The 20891-nt window shown below is 46.7% G+C and overlaps 1 protein-coding gene across 2 annotated transcripts in view; it reads right to left on the bottom strand.

Moving 5' to 3' along the window:
- CARHSP1 (calcium regulated heat stable protein 1) overlaps positions 1 to 17357 on the bottom strand; it is a 39457-nt gene extending 22100 nt beyond the window's left edge. The window contains exons 1-2 of one of the 2 annotated variants that reach the window (XM_075514867.1): positions 17295 to 17357; positions 15747 to 15858 (exon numbers count right to left, since the gene is read on the bottom strand). In XM_075514867.1, the coding sequence (XP_075370982.1) occupies positions 15747 to 15858; positions 17295 to 17342 (160 nt within the window). In that variant the 5' untranslated portion in view covers positions 17343 to 17357. Of the gene's footprint in view, positions 1 to 15449; positions 15592 to 15746; positions 15859 to 17294 lie in introns of those variants that run through there. The other variant, XM_075514868.1, reaches the window with a different exon arrangement.
- Positions 17358 to 20891: the final 3534 nt, after the last annotated feature.

The raw sequence follows: 20891 nt of genomic DNA, 5'->3' as shown, positions 1-20891 counted from the left end.
ACCATGGAAATGTGGTCTCACTTTTAATTAAAGGAAATACGTGGAAAAAAGTCAAAACGGACAGGGCAGGGTGACAGACTCATGAGATCCCTCCATCTATGAATGGCTTCTTTTTCACGACAGACATTGCACCACCTCCAGCGGGCACAGAGCTCATCCCCAGGAAGCATTGCTCTGCGTGCTTCAGTGCTCCAGCACAGAGAAAAAGCTCTTTCTAGCCCACTTACCCTGGAAACGACACTGTCTGGAGGAGCTGCTTCCAGAAGGTACCACAACGGTCTATGAACAGGACAGCACTGGCTACAGATGCCTGGAAAACCAGGCCTTTCCTCAAAGAGAGCGCAAGGTTTCTGTACCCCAAGAGCAGCTGCTTTCAGCTGGGTTTTGCTCGTTAGCTCTTTCATTTCAATCTCTAAGAGCAACGCGGACATCCGAAAATTTGTTTTCTGGGCTTTCCTTGGATTTAGAAACAACATCAAGAACTCTTTTTTAAGTGGCTCACTTTTAAATGTCCTGGTTTCCAAATTTATTCTACACAGCTGCATTTCTTTCCTTCTCTAAGGAAGCCATGCAGATAAACCCCTGAGCTTTGCCTGCTCTTCTGCTGACAGCCACAAGCTTTTCTCAGCAAGAGAAAAAACACGGCTTGATGGCACACGGTGAGCACTGCAGAGACTGATTCTGCTCCAAAGTGCCCTTTCCCAACAGTATGTCCCTCGCTCTCATCTCCTGAAAGAGCGAAGGCAGCAGGACCCTCTGCTCCCCGCATTACCTTGCCCTAATGGAGAGGAACTGGGGGTGCTTGGCTGCCAGGGGTGCCCCAGTTCTTCTACAGCAGCTCCCTGGCACCTCTGCAAGGCACCCGAGCACCCACTCATGCTGAGCACCAGGCCACAGTACTGCTCCCACCTGCAGTTCCTTTCCAAAGCACTTTCTGGCACTCAGACCCCAGTGTACGCAAGGATCCCAGAGCCACAGAGCATCACAGCACTCCTCCTGCGTCACAGAGTTACGCACTTACAAAACACACACAATTACGAAACAGCTGGTTCAAAAAGCTTCCCCTTCCAGCTTAGTTTGCATGACTAACTTTCCACAATTAATACTGGTATTTCAATTAACATTGAAACTCAGAGGAGTTGCAACATGCATGTGACGTGTCAACACAAAGGATTACGGTATAAACATCACGCTCTTAGAGGCTGCAGAGGACTGCCCACACACTGTAGTGATTTGGCAGTTAATGGAGACCAGGACATTGCCCAACCCTCACCGTGTCCAGTAAAAGCCTAATTATAAGGTAACCAAAATACAACACGGAAAATTCCTATTGCTTGTCTGTGCATACAAATTAATTTGGATTAAAACAGGCTCGAGTTTAAGCAGCAACAGCTATTTCCAAGCAGTCTCAGCAGCGAACACGTTTTCCCCAAACACTGTGGCTGCCCCTCTGCTCCTCTAGCAAGCAGTTTGCTGCATCTGAAAGCAATGCTGCCCAAGCAGCACAAACCAGCCCGGCACAGCAGGGACCACGGAAAGGGGTGGGAGGGGAACTAGCTCATCAGCAGCCTCTAAAGTATATTGATAAAGACGAGGACTTCTTACAGTCCAGTATTTTCCACTGTTCATGTAAGCTGCCAGACGCACTTAAAAAAATGCATTTAGGTTAAGGAACAGAGTGGATACTTAGATTAGGTACATGTTTCAACTGGTTTATGGTTATACTGAAGGATATATGGTGATACCCTGTGGCTCATTCTATCAAAAATACAGAGGAATCAAGATCCTCTCTCACTGGAAATCCAGCATTTGCTGTGATTGATGCTGCACAAACTTCTTGCTCCCAATAGCACAGAACAGAGTTAGCCAGGGTCCTTTGCTTGTAAGCAAGCACAGGAGGCTGTAACCAGCTGCAGTGTGTTGGCTGCCACAGGTGACAGCACTCACTAGGATCTGCCTAAAGGGAGAGCGTGCACAATAACATGAAGAGGACCGTATTTCATCCCACATCTTGTCAAGAAGAATTTCAGTGGGAGCAGAACACAACGGCGCCCAGCAGTAAGGTAACTTCCTCGGACAATGCTGGGCAGCAGTCGCCGAGCTGGGAACGGCACAGCGCTGTCCTGAGACCAGCACACCTCCCCTCATGCTCTCTTACAGCACAAGTCCAAGACTTCAGCCTGCTTACAAAATCTCACTTATCCAACTCTTTTTGTTTAAAGAACAGATTAAAAGAGATGGAAAACTCTCCCCAACTGATGGCAAGCCTGGACAAGCAATAACAGGTCCCAGGCAAGCATCCCCCTCTGGGGGCTCTTACGGAGCAAGGATGAAGATGATGGTGATAATTAGTGCATGCTAATCAGGTGCAAGCGTTGCCCAGTGACTTAAGTTCCTCTGCACATATATTATTGGCTAATGTCATCAAGTATTTAAATGACCATCACCTGCAATGCTGTTCACTTTGCTTTGGTTATCTCTAGTACCAATCAAAAAGTCCACAACAAGGCAGGGACAGCAGGAAGAGGGGGGATTCTCATGAGCACCCATCATGCCCACGCTATCATAGCTGCAGGCACAAGGCCATGAGAACAGTATGAGAAGGGCAGGGAAACAGCAAGGGAAAAGTGGTGTTGCAGCAGCTCTGGGAAACCCTGCCTTATCAGCGGGGGGGAAAGGCTGCAGCGCTGCTAAGAGTGGGCCCATAGCATTGCCAAGGCTAAGGCTGGAACAGACCGAGCTGTGCTCTGCACCAGAGCTGCTGTCTGCATGGCTTAGCCTGTCCTTTGCAGTGAAACCCCGTCCCGTGCAGTGAGCGTGGGCACCTCCAGCACCAAGCCGCATCGTACAGTAGAGAGGTAACCTTACCCAAAATGTAAGCCCACGGTAAGTCTAAAGATTGTGTGTACAGCTTCATCTCCTCGCTCATGCCAATCTGCAGGTTACTGAGCACCATGCTTGAAGTAAGCCTGGGAGACAGACCTGCACATCAGCCCTTGCATTGCCTGCATGCGAGAAGGACACAGCAGCCTCTCACCAACGAAATAGGTGGGACAGGGTGGGAGCCACCACGGTGGGGACGAGCTGTTACACCCATCCACGTGCTGCTGGGGCAGCTAATGGCCCAGACCTGAGCCAGTCCAAGGCACGGCTGCAGGCAGATCGTGAATCATCACTCCTGGACTAGCAAGATCACGATGCTGAGCCAGCACAAGCCTGGGGTGCGATGCCCATTGTCTGGCCTTGCTTTCAGTCTGCCCACTGCTTTCTGCATGAACTGCCAGTCTACAAACCCGGCTGTTTCTGTAGCAGCACAGCGACACTGTGTCACAGCACTGCTCAGCTGCTTGCAAAATCATTGCCAGCACACCCGCACTGCCAGAACCAGGAGCAGATGCATATACACCAACTCCCAAAGCCCTGCTCCAAGCGCTCTTTCCCTGGAGCCAAGTACACAACGTCACCTCCAGCAGCAAGTGTTGGTTTCCCCAGATATGAGTTAGTCTTCACACGTCCCATATGGGCTGTAATAAAGGGACAGGGAAGCATGAAGGACTTTTGCAGTGAAATGGGGAAACATCAGGATGATGTCGGTCTGATGCTGGTAGCCAGGTGTGGCTGCCGAGGCCAGAGTTAAGTATAAGGGGAGTACACAGTGGTGCTTACCCTCAACATCTGTCCAGCATCCTGATGTACAGTTAAAATAAATGCCAACTAAAGGTTGCGTGGTATTCAATAACCTCCTATGAGCTTTTTCAGGCCCTTCCTGAGCTCATATAATGTTTTAGCACCCACAGTATCCTGTGGCAAGGAGTCCCACAGCTTGACTGTCACGTGAAAAAAAAAATCTTGTTTTAGTGGACAGTGAGGAGTAGCCCTTTTTACAGAGAAATTAAGGACAGGCAGCAAGATCAAAAGACAGACCATAGCAAGTAACGTAAGAAAAGGAAAGGGAAGGGCATAATATGCAAAGGACTGAATGGGAAAGAAGCATTAGCTCAGAGGAGCACACAGGGAAGGGTGCAGGCTTATTTGTAAATTAAACCTTACATTTTCCACCAGAAGTGACATAAATGGGATACAGAGCAAGAGGAGCTACAAGCTTCTTTCTGGTGTTTACCCACTCCTCCTTTTAAATTTCGAAGTACAAAAGAAAAACCTTATGCCTTTTTAAAAACACATCTTAGTACTTCTAAATCACTCCCCTGATTGGTCACTTGAATGGCTGCCATTACTCTTTCTTAGACAATAAACCCTACTAGTATCAAATATTTCTAAAGATTTAGCTTGTCAACAAGTTACCCGGTTTTGGCCAGAAACCAGATATTATCTATTCAATATTTTATGGTCTCCAGCACAGAACCATTGTACTGATCACTCCAGACTCCTGCTCCCTTCATCACACCTCCATTAGCCAAGTCTGGGAACTCTGTTCTTGGATAGCAGAGGCAACATTTAATACATCTCATCTTATTCTTGCTAAACAGACTTAATCACAGTAAGCTTACATATTTCCCAGATGAAGTACAATTTATGGCTGAACAGGGAACAAGCTGTCCCTTCCAGTGCTCGCTCTCGAGCTCCACAACTCAGCTCTTCCTTCAGTGCTTTTGGAAGTCTGAAGCTCTCCCTCTGCCATTACTTCCATGCTGGCACATCCCATGTGAATTTATTGCAGGATTTATTTCACTTTGGCAGAAAATATTTATACCAAAACATGAGAAATATCTCATGTATCTTGTGTCTAAGCATCTTAGGGCTCATCTACAAGGCAAATGGGCTTATACAGTGTCATACTATTATAAAGAATAGTTACACATATGTAAATCCCTAGGCACTTTTAAAAAGTTCTCCCTTTTTCAGCCTCCTCTGATATAACGAACTTCAGCCACGATTATGGGTAAGTTTGTTCATGTGCAACTTCGAGCCTTTTAAGGCTACTGAAATCCCCTGAAATATTTATGTGGCTCAAGCATTACTCACAACAATTAGTTTACTGTGTTTCCTCCCTAATCAACATTTTCAATAGGGGAAAACAGTTCACATTACAAAGATCTACAACTATGGAAATTTATGAGGCATACAGTATTGGCAAAGGAAAAAATAATCCTCTGAGGATATTTCATCTGCCAGCATTAGAGCGAGAGGCAGATGGCAGGGTGCAGAGTCAGAAACCCCTCACAAATAACGATCACACCAGTACCGTGAGGCACCCACAGACCCCAGGCTCCTTTTCGCCAGGCCTGGTTCTATTTTCTGGCTGTCCCAATGCACAGGCCATCTCCCAGGCTCACTGCCTGACACCTCCTATACATATTTTAAAGCACCCTAGTCTAATAACCTGAATATATTTCAGTTAGATCTCTCAGAAATCAATTACACAAAAGGTTTGTGATTGAGATGTCATTAGGAACCTGCATCAATATCAATTAATGACCAACAAATATACAATTTACTGAAATACTTTAGGAAACAGAAAATCCTCTGTATCTGACACAACAGTGATTTTTGCTGAGCAACAAAGAAATGCTCTTGATTTCCATTAAAGTCTCCTCCTGTCCTATCTTGTCCCACAGTTTCCTACCTGCACCCTACTTCCCAGGCTCCAGCAGCACAACTGCTCCCCACACAAGTGGCTGAACCCACAATAGGTTTTTCTACCACAGCAAAGTTTTAAAACTACATTCCACCTGCATGAAAAGTTAGCAACTGGCTTCATCACTCCAGCAAAGACAGCTTGATGAAATGCATATTCAGCCTATCCTAACTGATAGAGCACTCGGAGGTGTAGAAATGCACACTCCATTAAAATCAAACAAAAGGGAACATTTTTAAACACACACACTTAAGACAGGAGATGGGATGACAGACCTAAATTTCAATGGAGAAAGTTGATATATATATATGCTCACAGATCACTGGCCCATTTAACAATTGCATTTGTTTTACTTCTTCCCTCCACCATATTTCTCACCCAATTTACAGTATATCTCACCGTGCTGCACTCAAGCTTCCGCTTGTGGCCCTGAGACCCCCCTCAGTGTCCTCATTTCCTCAGCTCTGAAGCAGAGATAACAACCTCCTTCGCAGCAGCATGGTGAGGACTAGCCATGTCCGCACCTTTGGATACAAAACCCTGACCGAGCCGCAGAGGTTCATCAGGCTGACGATAGCCAGCCGTGGTTCCCTGCTCAAATCCAGACTCAGTCTCGCTCCAGTCTGGATCATATCACCGGAGAGAACGAGACCTGAAAAAAGACTTCTTGCAAACCAGCTTAACAGAGGGAGTTAATGCTCCCTCGCTTTCCTCTGCCAGCGGGCAACTGTGCTGTGCCTCCTCAGCCTGCGTCTCGGTGGTGGCAAGGCTTCGTTACTGCTGAGCCCTTCCCAGCACCTGCCCCTCCTGCGGCCGAAACCTCTGCCCCGCAGCAGCAAGCAGAACGCAGCACACCCACTGCCAAGGTGCCTGCCCCAAGACCAAAAAACCTCCCTACGAGAAGTTCCATTCTGCTTTTGGTGAAAAGGAGACTGAGGCAGTGGCTCTTCATGCTCTGCATTCGTGAACGCCGCTCACAAGCAAAAGTCATACTCACACTCCACCAGGAGGCAAGTGCTTCATCAACACTATACAATTAACGCTTAGCTCTTGACTCCCAAACTGAAATTGTCTTAATTTGTTTAACTAAAGTCTATAGGACAAGCACTAAGTAAATACACATTGCACAAATCTGTTTTTTCTTACATAACCAAACTACTTGCAAAACAGAAAATATTTTACCTTACCTCTCGTTAGACCTCCCCTCAGCTCAGCCTCGGCAGCACAACTATCCCCACTGTGAGCTCCTGCTTTAGATGGATCTGTGTGGTCTACTGCACTGACAAACAGGTAGTCCCTATATGGTGTAATCAAATCTGTGATTGCATGAATAGTAATATAGCCAAAGCACACACCCAGAGCTCACAGCCTCCAGAACTGCTTCAGGGACAGCAGCCACTTCAATAAACATCCTGAACCCTCTGGAAACTACACGTTATACAAATCCTCCATCACATCCCCTTGACGTGTTTTCCAGTTTGGAAAACATCACTGATAATACACTTTAGACGTCTAGGAAAAAAATTCTTTTTAGTCTCAAAAATGGCTTACAATACCAATAGTCCAGCAAGTCTACTGTAGACAATGCATAGTTCTTAGCCAACTAATGAGAAAATGGACCTACAGGGAGTTTGATTGCTTTCCCCAATTACCATGTGCACACAAACTTGTCTTTCTTGCTCAGCACATCCACTGTCTATGTTCAGAGCCAGCTAAATGGCAAAAGGAGTCGTATTGTGTTTTACTGCCTGCAAAACCGCAGTGCCAGCACAGGCACGTGTGCGAGGCTGGATTTCGTGCCTACTTACACATCAACAAAACGATTTACCACACTGTGATTTTGAGAGCCGTGGCTCCAGTGATGTGCTGGAAGTGTATGGAACAGGACAGAGCTGTCCAGAATCACAGATGCTGTTGCTATTATTTATGTCTACTGTGTTAATGCTCAAAAGCCAACACAGACCAAAGCAAGGGAACGGGCAACATAAGCTTTTCAGGGAAGGTAAAAATCAACTGTTACAGTTGAAAAAAAGCACAGGAATCTTGAGGCATGTATGTTCTTCAGGTATAAAACCAAAAATCAATAAATATAGAAGCACATGTTTAATAGAATATTGTACTAAGCATTGTATTACAGCAGTCACTAACCCAAACAGCTGTATCTACTTCAGTTGCCAACACAGAGGGAATGGGACACACAAGCAGAGCAAACACTGCCCACAGCAATGGCAGTGAGTGCCTTTATGAAAGATTATTTTGATTCAATTTACCTGTTTGGCCATGTGCTAACAGTTACATGACCTTAAGAAGTTAACATTTTCCAGATTTGCTCACTGGGAGCTGATAGCAGCCTCCCACGTGCACGTAGCCACACACACCAGCAGCACAACGGAGTATCCAGACCTACCAGCTAGCGCCAGGGCTCCTGCACCAAGCCTGGTGGAAGGAGCCAAGAAAATGGCCAAACCTAGAAAACCATATGTACCTAGGGCAGGGTGCACTGACAGCCAGCTGGCAGTCTTGACAGTGATGGATGAAACCCAAAAGCAAGCTGGGCTTCTGCCTGCCACACACACCCAGAGCACAGGGCGAGCAGCCCAGCTGGGAACAAGCCCGGCGCACGCACCACGGGACACGCCAAGGATGGAGATGCATCTTCAACACACCCTCTCACACAGGGCTCTCTGGGAAGCGTTTCCATATATCCAAGATTTGCAGCCCAACAGCCTACCCTGCGAGCTGGGACCCACAGCCTCTCCTGCCAAAAGCAGGCAGGAGTCACGCTTGCCGTCAGGAGGAAAGGGCTGCTGGGGTGCTCTTTCCTACAGCAGCCCCATGCACACAGCGCTGGGGTGCAGTCCTTCCCACAGGGGTTTAACACGGTGCACAAAGGGCCTGTACAGGAGTGACAGAAGCTGAAACAGACCCACAACCAAGAGAGATTCAAGATCAGCGAGAAAACAAAGGCAGGGAAATGTGTAACAGTGCCTTTGTTATTTTTATCTAGATCAATGTTTTGCATGAAGCCTGGTGTTACACACGTAAGAAACCCCAGGTAAGCTTGCACGTCCACCTGCCTCAGGAGCAAGCCGAAAGTCCAGAACAAGTCATGTCATGGCACTGGGAAACCAGGTGCATGCACATCTGGTGGGTTCACCCTGGTCTTGGTGGCCAGGAGACCCCGGGCTGCACAGCTCCACATCGGTGGGGTACCAGAGAGAGAGTTCATCCTCAGGATCCGTGCCAGGGCAGAGGGCAGCACTGCAGCCCAGCCACACTAAAATGTTTAAGAACAAATTCGATAAGGATCCCAGACCTCAGCTATACCAGCCTAGGGAGTGACCAGCAAAACCACTTCTCTCCCCACAGGGCTGTGATAAATGCCAAGACAGCTCTGCACTACCTTTGTTTCTTATTTTATTCCTCTGGGAGGATTTTCAGGAGAGGTCTGTCTACATGAAAAGCCTGAGGGACGGAAAGGTGGGAAAGGTCAGCATGTGAAAAACTGACCATGCAGGCAGCAGTATGGTGACACCGTGACCGGGGATGATGTCGGCAGTGCCTGTGCAGCAGCTCTGCCAGATTCAGCCTGGCCTGGCTCCAGCAGTGAGTTTCTTTTCTGAAGACCCTGCTACTGTGGGTAAAAGACAGTGCAGTACATCTCATGTCCCCAGGGAGAGAGACCTTTCTTGCCTAAACCTGGTACTGGGGAAAAGTAAAAATAAAATTTTAAAAAATAATATCGGAGGACAGTAGAGCTGCACATATATATATATAAAGATACATTTTCTCCTCTAGAACCTGTGTTCTAAACATCAGTGAGAATAATTTTTAGGACTCCGCCACAGTTCCTGGGATAGGGAAAAGCAGCCTTTCTGCATGGAAACAAAGTGCATGTTTATGCAGAAACTGGGACTTGTGTAAGTTCACTTTTCAGACATGCTTTCCATAACACCATAAAGCAGAAAGTGAATACAAATATTCACTCTTATTTACTCTCTCCCCTAACAGTAAAATGAAAAACCCACCATGTGAAATACTTTGAAATACTTTAAGAACTCTTTCTACCAGTCTCCATCACAAACAGGCTCTATGAAAAGGCTATCACCACGTTTCATAGTCCCCATTGCTAGATTTTCTCCAAATATTGGAGGAAATAGAGTCACAATCTACACAGCCAAGTAAATTCTGCCTTTCCCAGCTGCTGTCAGCAGAGCTCCTGGTCTGTACATGCCACTGCACAGACAGGCACTGCCTTGCTGAGCTGGATGAAAAAATCCGAATCATTTATTTATACCTCAGTAACAGGTGTAAATTTTGTAAACAGGAAATTCTTTTACGTTGCTTTTTGGCAAGAAGTTGTAGTCATGCAGTGGTTTACTTTAATCAAGTAACTGACATAACTGAAAACAAGTGAATGCCTTTGACCAGCCTTCTGAAATCATATCACGAAGGATTTTTCCTTCGTGATATGCCACCAAACAATAATAAGCCACCATAAAAAGCCACCAAACAATAATCACTGAGAAGGCAGGAGCTCGTAAAACAATATAGTCCATATCACTAGAGTGCCTTGGTCAACCTGACTGGCTGCGCAATGTAAACAAACCAAACATTAAACGAGTAGTAACATAAAAAGAGAACTCCTCCCCAACTGGACAGGCAAGATTAAATGTTTATTTCCTGGACACAGACTACTCTTTGTCTGGACAATCTCTTAAATAGCAAGTGGCAAAGATTTTGAAAGCTTGGGAAAAGCAGTGCTTCTCCAAAAGGTTTAAGATGCAGAGTTGTGCCTGAAGGAAAGCAGCATGACTCCCCATGGCAGAGCTGCCACCCTGCCCAAATTGCCCAAATACACCATCCCTCCCACCCTGCCCAAAACCAGCACTGGGAAGGCAAGGTGAACGTCAGATGCTGGATTGGCTACAAACCTCCCTACTCCTTATCCCAACAGTCACCTGCATAAACAGCCTTTTGGAAGCAGAGGTTCACATTCTGATTCTCAGATTTTTTTTTTTTTTTTTTTACTGTTAGTCATCAAAAAGCTGCAATTGCAGGAGGCAGCTGCGTCTCCACACCAACTGGCAGTCTGTCCTCCACCACAGGACACATACACCGCTGCTGATGTGACATGCAGCGCACTACACGCAGCTGAGCAAGACAGAGACCCACTGCTACAGGGTCCTACAGCGCAGTGTGGGAGCGCTCATCACGCTGGCCACGCTCCGCTGCTGTCTCACGGCTGCAGCACCTTCAACGCTCGATCCAGCTTGGCTTCCCACCCCAGTTTCGCAGCAGTCCCCAGCGTGTTAGCTCATGAGCTCCCACGCAAAGTAGCAACAACACGTACTTTGCTTTCCTTCTTGGGATCAACCTTAGCTCTTAATGCTCTGCCACTTCCGAGGTCATATGCTGCTCATGACGCATGGCAAAGGACCAGCATGGTTTAATATTCAAGAGAAACTATCAGGTCACGGTTCTCTGTTTTCCTTCGTGCCACACAAAGCAGTCTGTGATCAGATCAGGCACAGAGCCATCGGGGTAAGGAACACGGCTTTGCAACGCGGCACACGCAGGCTTACTTGCTTTTTCCAGAAAACTGTAATAGAGCCCTTCCCTGCAGCGCTGCTCTTGGTGGAAAACCACCCAGGGATTTAACTGCAGGTTATTTTGTTTTCTGTGTGCCTCTACCCCTCCACTATCTGGTCACCTTTCAAAGGGAGGCTGCAGCTCAACCCCAGGTTTCCCGTCCCAGACCCCGTTGCTAGGTGAAATGTCACAGGGCACCAAACAGAATTATTACCCAAACAGCCCGGCAAGAACCCAAGGGCCAAATTCACATTTGCTGTCCTTGAAACACCCTAGTATTTAAACATCTGTCAAGACCTTCACCCTATCTCCAGCTCCTCCCTGGAGAAATGCAGAATTCAAGGCAAGTGCTAGATTAGCCTGCGGAGCCTAACGCTCACACCATGGATAATGGGTCAAAAATGTAATGTTCGTTTGCTTTAGACTACTGTTCAGTTTCTAAATTGCATTAATAACGCAGCAACCTCTTAATGCGAGCGTCATTACCTCCAAGCTACTGAATCATTATTTAAAAAGGATTTCTTAGGTTACTTCATTATTTATCTATATTTTAAATCAACCTAATGAAAAAAGCAGCTGTGCAACAGCCTCAAACCAATGGCAAATAAAGAACCAGCAAACCTCTGAAATCAGTCAGTAAGACTGTAGCATCGGAGGAGCCGCTCAAAGGAAACCTGATTTAACTGAAGCGGGAGGGGGCTTCCAGGCTGCTGAAGCCCTGTCCATTAGCACGAGGTCAGGCTCCCAGGGCAGAACCCACGCCCCATTTACCCGTAAGCCCTACGGCCAAGCCTGAGAAGATGAGACTTGACTTGTATGGTATTTTACAGCTTCCCTGGGGAGAGCAAACAACAGAAGCACCACTTTAATGTACTCCACATGCCCCAAAAATGACAGAAATGGAAGCTAAATAAGTGTCCTTCTGCACCGCGCAGCGACAAAGAAAGCGTCAGTTTGGTTTGTCTCCCAGATGCACCTCACAGCTGCCACCAAGGCAGGGATGGTGTTCTGAGGTGCCACCTCATGAAAGAGTGGTTCCCATCTCTGCATCTTCTGTTCCTTAATGTCTTTTTTTCTTAGTAACAAGCTGAGGGAAAAAAAGCAAAGTCTGCCTCCAAAGCGATCTCGCTCGTGCCTGTTTACGAACACCAAGAGGCAGCTGTTCATTCTCGGAAAGGGGAGGCTGTGCAAGCAGCAATGCTGCAACAGGGCGAGTCCAGCGCCGCGTATGCAGCACTGTCTCTGTTAGCTACTGCACAGACACCATTCACCGCCTCGTTCAGTGCTCCTCCTGGTAACACGGGTTATATCACCGAGCTATATCCACACACGTCATGAAAAAGAACAGGCACAAAGAAAAATCCTGAAACTGCTACCTAGCTAGCAGAGGTCAGCTCAGAGGAACAAAAGTACAGAACTGAGAGCAGAGAGCAGCGCAAGGCTACGGCAGCTTCACCCGGGCTCCGAGTTACCCCCTGCAGCCCCCAGAGACCATCCGGGCAGGCAGTGATGAACAGAAATGAGCAGAGATTGGTGCGGAACGCAGAGGAAATGAAGACTACAGATCTGTCCAGAGGGCTGCCTCAGACATGAGGAAAAGACAATATTAGACTGAGACAGAAGGAAGCAAAACAACTGTCTCTACCCTGCCCTGAGGGAAAAGAGAAAGCAGTTAGTCAGATGAATGCTCTCTATTTTTCATTTTATCTGAACTGCACTGGGGAGCGACACATCATGCAAACCCAAATCACCACTCTGCATCTCTCGTTTCTCTACACAGTGTTTCAGCTGTGTCTTTTTTGTTTGGTACTCTACATCAACCTGTTGCAAAAAGCAGGATCTGAGTTTTGTTTTTTTAAAACTGTTGCATAGAAAAAAACCAAACATGCCATTTCATTCCTTTTTTCCTCCTCAAAGACCGCCACCCCTCTGCTGTGCAGAGTGCTGCTCCCAGCAGCCCCCAGAAGGCAGCTCCCAGCCCAGGGAAGGGAAGGGATCCCGGCTCGCACCGACGCGCTCCCCTCCCCTGCTCCAAGGCGGAAGTTGATGGGTTTTGCACTTCTCAAACTCAATTCCTCTCCTTAGTCTCTCTCAGAAACTTTCCAGATGAGGGGCAGATTAACCATCAACTCTGGTCACCAACATCCAGAATATTTATCAACATAGACTTGAACAGTTACAATCTCATTAAATTTTGCCAATGATGATCCGCAACAGTCTTCTTCCAAGTTTCAAGTAGTTACTATGAATCCCTGCCAAGCCTACCCCATGGGCAGTGATACAAAAATGGTTTCTGATAGAAACTTGAGACAAAAACAGACAAAAAGGTGAAATCAGTAACAGCTCTCACCCTGAAGCCACCCTAGCCACAACCAGCAGGCCCCAACTGTTTCTGCACCCCACAACCCACTCTCAGTGAAATGGAAACAGAGGAAGGATTTCTGTACTTCTGCCACTGCCAAGCTTAGCACCACGAACAACCTTGGCCATTGCCTGCTGGTCCTATCACCTAGAAATAACCCCCCACACCACATTTCATCCAAAGAACCACATTTCGTGCAGTGAAACACCAACATGGCCTGGCAGTTTGCTGTAAGGGAGCTTTACTAGCAGTAGATAACATTCATATTCAAGGTGCGTTTAATTCTTCATGTGTATATAAAGACTGGATTCACCAAAAGTACACCACTACCCAGAAAGCAACAATCTTAAGAGAAGACAGAAGTCAGCATTACCTGGCCTTATGTGGCTACTTTCAAATTATTTGTATGCAAATATTTCTATGCTTACATGCACGGAAGTAAAGAAAGGGATGATGCTGGTCAAAATATTTGCAACCATGGGCAAACCACAGTGACAGAAGCTCAGGGCAGTGGAAAGGGTCGCTGCAGCCAGAAGCAGGTGCCCAGGACACAGGGGTCAGAGAGGCAGCACAACCACACAGCTGGCCACGTCACACGTGGGTGTCACAACGCACACAGTGCTGTGGGGCGAGCTCCAGCCTCAGCTCTGCCCCTGCAAAGGGCTACTTGCAAGAAACATGTTTTCTCTCCTTTTACACCCCCACGTAAGCATGCGAAAAGAAACCCATTGCCAGAGAACAGTCACATCTTTCCTACATTTTCTTTGGCGCACACAATTTTTTTCTGTAAACACACAAAGTCTTCATAGATGCATACTTTTTTAAAAAAACATTATCCTCACTACAGGTTAGTTAAGCCTCTTTAGATTTGACAAGATACTAAGCTGCATTTGTGAAAGCGCAAGCCCTCTGCAGCTACGTTCACAGGATTTGCTATCTTCCATTATTAATCACCAACAGAAGAAAACAAAATACGTTTGCCAAACATAATATAATAATCAGAAGGTGAAGGTTAAGAACAGTAGTCCAAAAAAACCCTCTCAACCTCACAAAAAATAGTCATCAGGAGGGTCACGTCAAAGCAGCCTTAAAATTTTCTCAGACTCTCCAAGAAATCAACTCTGGCACCACAGAAGGTTTTGCAAACATTCCTCAGAAGTAGCTCTACAGTTCCAGCAAAAACGGTGTCAGAAAAGAACTTCAAATCCCCTCCCTAAAAGCCAAATTCAGAGGCACAGATCCAAAAATTAAGCTTAGAGGCTTCTCTACAAGGGCAAGAAGTGACAGGCATACACGTCCTGCATGCAAAGAGAACACGCAGTAAGAGTTGTTTTCCCCAATTTTAATGAACAGGGGCGCTGACTGTAAGAGCGAACCGTTCATGCCACAGCAACACACTTTCTGGCAAGATTGTAAGAAGTTTTGCAGTATCCCTCTAAGCAACCAGTGCTGTTAGACCTTTTTCTTCCTAGTGGAAGAAAGCTCTTATTTAGCATGCTTTGTCTTTCTCGCGATTTATAAAATAAGTAATTCTGAGTGTACCAGTAACACAACCCCAGTTCTTAAGTGCAAAAAAAAGCAGAAATAAGTATTAGAATAAAAACAGGAAGCGAGCTAGCCCTGGTATCTTAAGTGAAGTAAAGCCACTGAGGCGGAGGAGGCGAGAGCAGCGCACGATGCGCACCCAGCAGGCACACCCGACCCGGTTTCCCTCCCCGGCCAGGCGTTTCAGCCCCGAGAAGGGCTGCCCGAGCCGGCCACGCCGCGCTCCCGGCGCGGAGCGACAGGACCTGCCCGCCCTCGCCCCCCGGCTCCGCTCGTCACTCGGGAACGCACGCCGGCCGCCACAGAAGCAGCCCCAAGCCCCCCCGGCCCGGCCCGGCCCGGAGCCCCGCTCACCTGGGGCGGGAAGGGCTCGGCGGCGCGGCCGCGGCGGGCCGGGCTGGCGGGCGGCGCTGGCGCTGCCGCGGCGCGCCCCGCGCTATAAGGCGGGTGGGCCGGGCCCGCAGCCCCGGCCGCCCCGCTCCGCCCCGGCCGCCGCCTTCCCGGGCCGCCCCACCGCCCTGCCCCGGGCCGGGGAGCGCTGCCCGCGGCCGGGGGCGCGGGGGCTGCCCCGGGAGGGCGGGCTCGGGAAACAAAGCCGCAAGCCGGCGCCTTCGGATGCGACTGACTAGCCCGAGAGCTTCGCTTTTTTACGTTTAATTGTATTGCCGCTCCGCACGCAGTTCCCGCGGCGGAGGGCACACGCAGAGCGCACCTCACCACAGGCGGGCTTTTCTCCCGGCAACGGCCAAGGCGACCACCGCGTCTGTCAAAAAACAGAATTACAATAGTGAAGTGAAAATGGTGTTAAAGAAGGGATGATACGGCCAGAGAGCTCAGTAAAACCAGCTGAAGTTACAGAAGAATAATCCCGGTAAATTTTCCCCAATTTTGCAGTGATGAAGGATGAGGCACTGAGCTGTGGCGCAAGCCGATGAGAAAGCCTACGCTTGTGCTCCCGAGTAGCATCATTTGCTCGTGTTTGGCATCGCCTGCGTGAACCAGAGCTGCCATAACAGGGCCTGAAGTGGAAGCTGCAGCAGGACAACTGATGAGACAGTACAGGACAGCGAGGAGGACAAACTCTCAGATAACTGTCACGGACTTTAGTAGGAACACAAGAATCGCTGAAAGACGTTAGGGCAGATAGCTGTCTTCATCCAGTATCCAGCCACCAGTGTTTTAGCAATGCTTTCATTTGTGCGCAATTTTCCTAGCTGATAAAAACCCACAGTATTCTAGAACATGGTTTTAAAAAGATAGCTTAGGCGCTGAATTCTTTCTGGTTCTTTTCCACTTTTAGGTACCAGACAAAGTATGTGCTCATATCATTACAAAGGTGAGATTTATAGGAGATAGAAGTATACACTCTTTTAGCCAACCATAATCACAAGAAACAGCAGTGTGCAACTTCTGGTAAAACTGCCACAAACAGGTTTTAGCAGGGCTTTTTTTCACGAGGAAAAATAAACAGAAGTCCTATAACATACAGTGCTTGATCTGAGACAGGGGATCTGGAAGAGGTCGCACGATATGAAGTAACCAGCTTCCTATGTCAACCACATGGTCGTCTTCCAAACTATCTTACTTCTCTGTCCACTTCCATTCCGCACAAGATCTTACCCATTTGTAAGATACATAGTAATGGGACTGATGACTTCACTTGCTTAAAGCATTAATTTTATTCCTGGAAATCTTTTCTCTTTTGCTTTGTGTGGCAAAACTGACTGATCTTTTCGAGGTGGAGGAGGATGAAGGGAAAGCACTACGTAAGTAAGCACTGTTCAGAGCAATCTCCCCAGACACATGGTCTGGGATTACAGCCGTGCTTTCCTCAAAAGTTCAGCACTCGTGAGTCATCCCTCTTCCTTTCCCTTCTCTCCCTCCTCTTCCCAAACAGAAATGCACGGCCTATGGGAGATACGTGACAACAGTATCACACATGTCCAAAATATGTCCACAGTCATGAGGCTGGTTTTCAATACTAGATTGCGGGCTTGGGGGACCCTCCATGTGAGTGTGCATCTGTGTGTCCCCAGCTATCACAGTTAGGAAATGTGATTTTGCCTGCTGCTTTTTTCACCAGCTGCTGGAGACAAGAGAGGTTCCAGCTTCCCCCTAAACTCCAAGTTGTCTCCCTCCCCTTCTCCTTTCTGTACAATTACTAACAACCAGTTAACCATCCTCAGCACACGTGCCTACCTTGCTCTCTCTGTCCCTGGTGTGGGGTGGCCGGCAGCAGGGTGGCATCGGCTCCTTCCCAGGGTGCAGGCAGGGCTGGGAACTCTCCCCAAGGCCACTGCTGTTGGGCTGGGCCAGCAAGGGGCACCTCACAGTTAGGAGGAGGGCAGGAGGTGGTCCAGAGCTGCGGGGCTCTCCTGCCTCTCTCCTTTCCTGCTGGCTGGTCCCCTGCTTACTCAGACACAGCTCCGGGCTGTTGCAGGGACTGAGCGCTTCCCTCAGCAGTCCTGACAGGGGAAAAAACAGAAGAATTTCTTGATAGCATAGCATCATTATACCACTTTTCATTCATTTCAAGTATTCAAAGTGCAATTACTTACACAATTTGAGTCAAGGAAATGAGTGTGTAGGGGGGAAATGTATCAGCTAATGTGATTCATTAGTAAAGGGGGGTGATATACATCCCTGCACAGCAGCAAGAATGAGGTAGCTTGAACAGCTCTTAAAAAATTAGATGGGTGCTGGTACTCAACACAGGGTGAATACTGTCCACCTCTATTAGAAGGGCATGAATTAGTCTAGGACAGCTCCACACATCGCAAAGGCAATCCTGATTTCCAACTCTGGCTTCTGGACTGCTTTTTGGAACTATTTAATCTAAAAGATATGGTTGGCACAAGCACAAAGAGTATAGGCTGGACATGAATGAACTGTGCCCGGCAATTAGAAGCAGGTTCTTAATGATTAGAGCAATCAGATTGTAGCAGAGAATAATAGGAGGAAAAATACCCTTAACTCCTTGAATATGTGGCATATTAAGTATGCTTCAGTCCAGAGTGCTGCATTGCACTTTATGCTCTCATGTCCAGTCGCAATGCCAACTGAAAATTGAGCAATGCAACACCACTGTGCCAAACCGAAAGCATGTGATCTGCCTTTCACTTAAAGCTGTTTACTATACAACGGGATACAGTCATTCTATTTTATAAGATCAATTTTTTCATACCAAGTATCTGACAAGTTATTGTGTGCCCTCACTATCTTAATCATCTGTAATTTTGAATCATGCTTCAGATGAGTTCTGTTCAGTTTGCAAAGCATAGGAATTGTGGACATCTTTGCTGTTCTCAGATCAATCATAGCAGCAAGACCAGGGGAAAAAAATGGTCGTAAAGAAACAAATCTCCCTCTGTGGTTAGGGTTTAGAAGTCAGTTAATGCTAATTACAGATACAAATAACCTTGCAAATACTTTACAGAGATTTGACATAATGAAAACAAAGTCCCAAATCACTGTATAGTCATCAATAACACGGTGTAGTAAAAGTAGCACTAACACAACCTTCTCAACAAGAACCCAGTCAAACATCTTTCCACCTTTCCCTCAGGGGGAGGATTTAGCCCCCAGACTTAGTTATCAAATCCAGAGCATTCTTAATAGCAGGGTGAGAAACAAGTTCCAGAGCCTCACAGCCAAACTTGGGACACTATGTCATGGACAAGGAGTAAGTCAGCTCCACGTTGTAATCACCTCCCATTTTGTACTCCTGGAAGATGTACCAAAGCCCTAGCGAACAGGTATGGCTTAACTCGTAATTTGGCCAGTAGGCTATTTCACTTGGCTAGTGAAATAAGGAGAGCTGGCATGAGCTGGCCTTTATCTTCTTATGTTCATTCTTCCTTTTCTTATACTAAACCAGTTCCATGCTCTTCCTCCCATGATTTGCATGTAGGTGAAATTTAGTCATCTTTATTAGGAAGCACGGGACTCCATAGCAGTGCAGGAGTCATCAGTGAACACCTTGGCAGGAGGCATAATCCATCTAGTCGCTGCAGATAATTTTTTTCTCTTGGCTAGCATGTCTTCAGGTTCTGCTCCTTCTAAAGAAAGATTATGTTCATCATGAGCAGAGGAATCTTTTAATGCATGAAATAAGACAGAAGCTACATGGCTACCAAATATTTTAGGGTCAGTCATGTTGTCTGTCCATTGGTCCTGAGGCAGTCACCTAATATTCAGCTCTCAAACCTGTTCTTTCAGATCACTTGTCTTCACAGTCAAAGGATACAGTTTTTTACTTCAGGAAAAATAATGTATATGGATTGTGCTGAAGTAGAAACACAGAAAAGCTGAGCTTTTCAGCAAGGTAAGCTCCAGGGGAATTGTGGTGTTTTAAGACCAGTATGTCTTGTCTTCTCTGTGTTTTTACTGCACTGCAATAGGCATCCTTAAAATAACCGAAACCCCATTCAAGTCACAAAACAGGGCCTTAAAGAAGAACTGTTTACTCTGCCATTTGCTTTTTATTTTGTAAATACTGACTACCTGTCAGAAATAAAATATTCTCCCCTGCTCCCTCTTCAGTTAGCATCTTCTATCCCTTACTGCTCTTTATATTTACTCTCAATCGTTATCACAAGTTGCCTCACTGGCCACTCTGCTTGCCCGGCTGCTCTGTGGAGACTCACATCCTCAAGCCACCTCAGCCTCTACCCTCCCTGAAAGCCACACCTTTATTTTCAGTTGATGCCCTAGCAGACTCAGCACTGCATTCATGATCAGGCCTGTTTGCTATGAACTTGCCATAAGAAGTCAAGAAGCCAGCTTGATTTCTGTTCTTTACAGGGATCCACATGTGAGCTTGTGCCAAGTTTTGCATTATGCATGCTGGAAGGTCAGGCCAGGAACTCATAGGCAAAGGGCATTAACATTTGAAGACAAGATGCAGCATCCCAGCTGAAGTTTCCTTTCTAAGGTACAGTGGATTAAGGAGAAATTAATCTACAAGAGCGATGCAGGGCACAAAGCAATCCTTAAGCACTGAACAGTGGTTATCCTTCTGAGTATACAAACTACAGCGTGTTATTAGAGACACTAACATATTATGCCTCACTGAATTAGCACTGGATTAGGAAACTACTTTTTGGAATACAAAATATAAAAGTGGCTGCTCAACAAACACATTACTATGGCCTTTATACAGATTTCCAATTTTAAACTGGAACAGAGATCAAACTGACTCATATTTTACTAGTTCTGACAGATGTCATGATCAAAAGATGACTGCTAGTTAACCAGTCAGACTACTAAACCAGTCTTTGACAAATGTAGCATATATATAATGTTGTGTTATCTGTAGTTATTTAAATACATTTGTTTTACCACACACTGGATGATAATACTCATAATTCACAATGATGAATAATGATGATAATGATCACATAATTCATAATTATGACATGCTGATAGTTAATTATAGCAACCCCCCACCACCACCAAAATGGAAACTACGCTCTGTCCAAATGAACACATAGCAAAATCTTATCGTGAAAAAGAGTCTACAAAACAAATCTATCACACAAGTGGGTCGGGTTGTTTTTATGACCTACCTCGATAGATGGCAACTGCCTGGAGGAAAACCACAAACACCAAGTGCGTAGATAGCAGCATCACTTGAATGTATGACAGCTGCAGCTGTTGGAGCTGAAATACAAAGGCTGGTGATGTTTCTTACTCCCTCGCTACCTGGCCGTCTTCGGAATATGCACCATGGTCCTCTTTTTCCAGCTCATCTATGCTGTTCAGATCCCAAACTGCACACAGAGGTTATGTCTGTGC

The sequence above is a fragment of the Mycteria americana genome, chromosome 12 (genome assembly GCF_035582795.1).
Source record: "Mycteria americana isolate JAX WOST 10 ecotype Jacksonville Zoo and Gardens chromosome 12, USCA_MyAme_1.0, whole genome shotgun sequence".
NCBI classification, from domain to species: domain Eukaryota; kingdom Metazoa; phylum Chordata; class Aves; order Ciconiiformes; family Ciconiidae; genus Mycteria; species Mycteria americana.
Note: the sequence above shows the minus strand (reverse complement) of the source record. Positions and strands in the feature narration are given on the sequence as shown.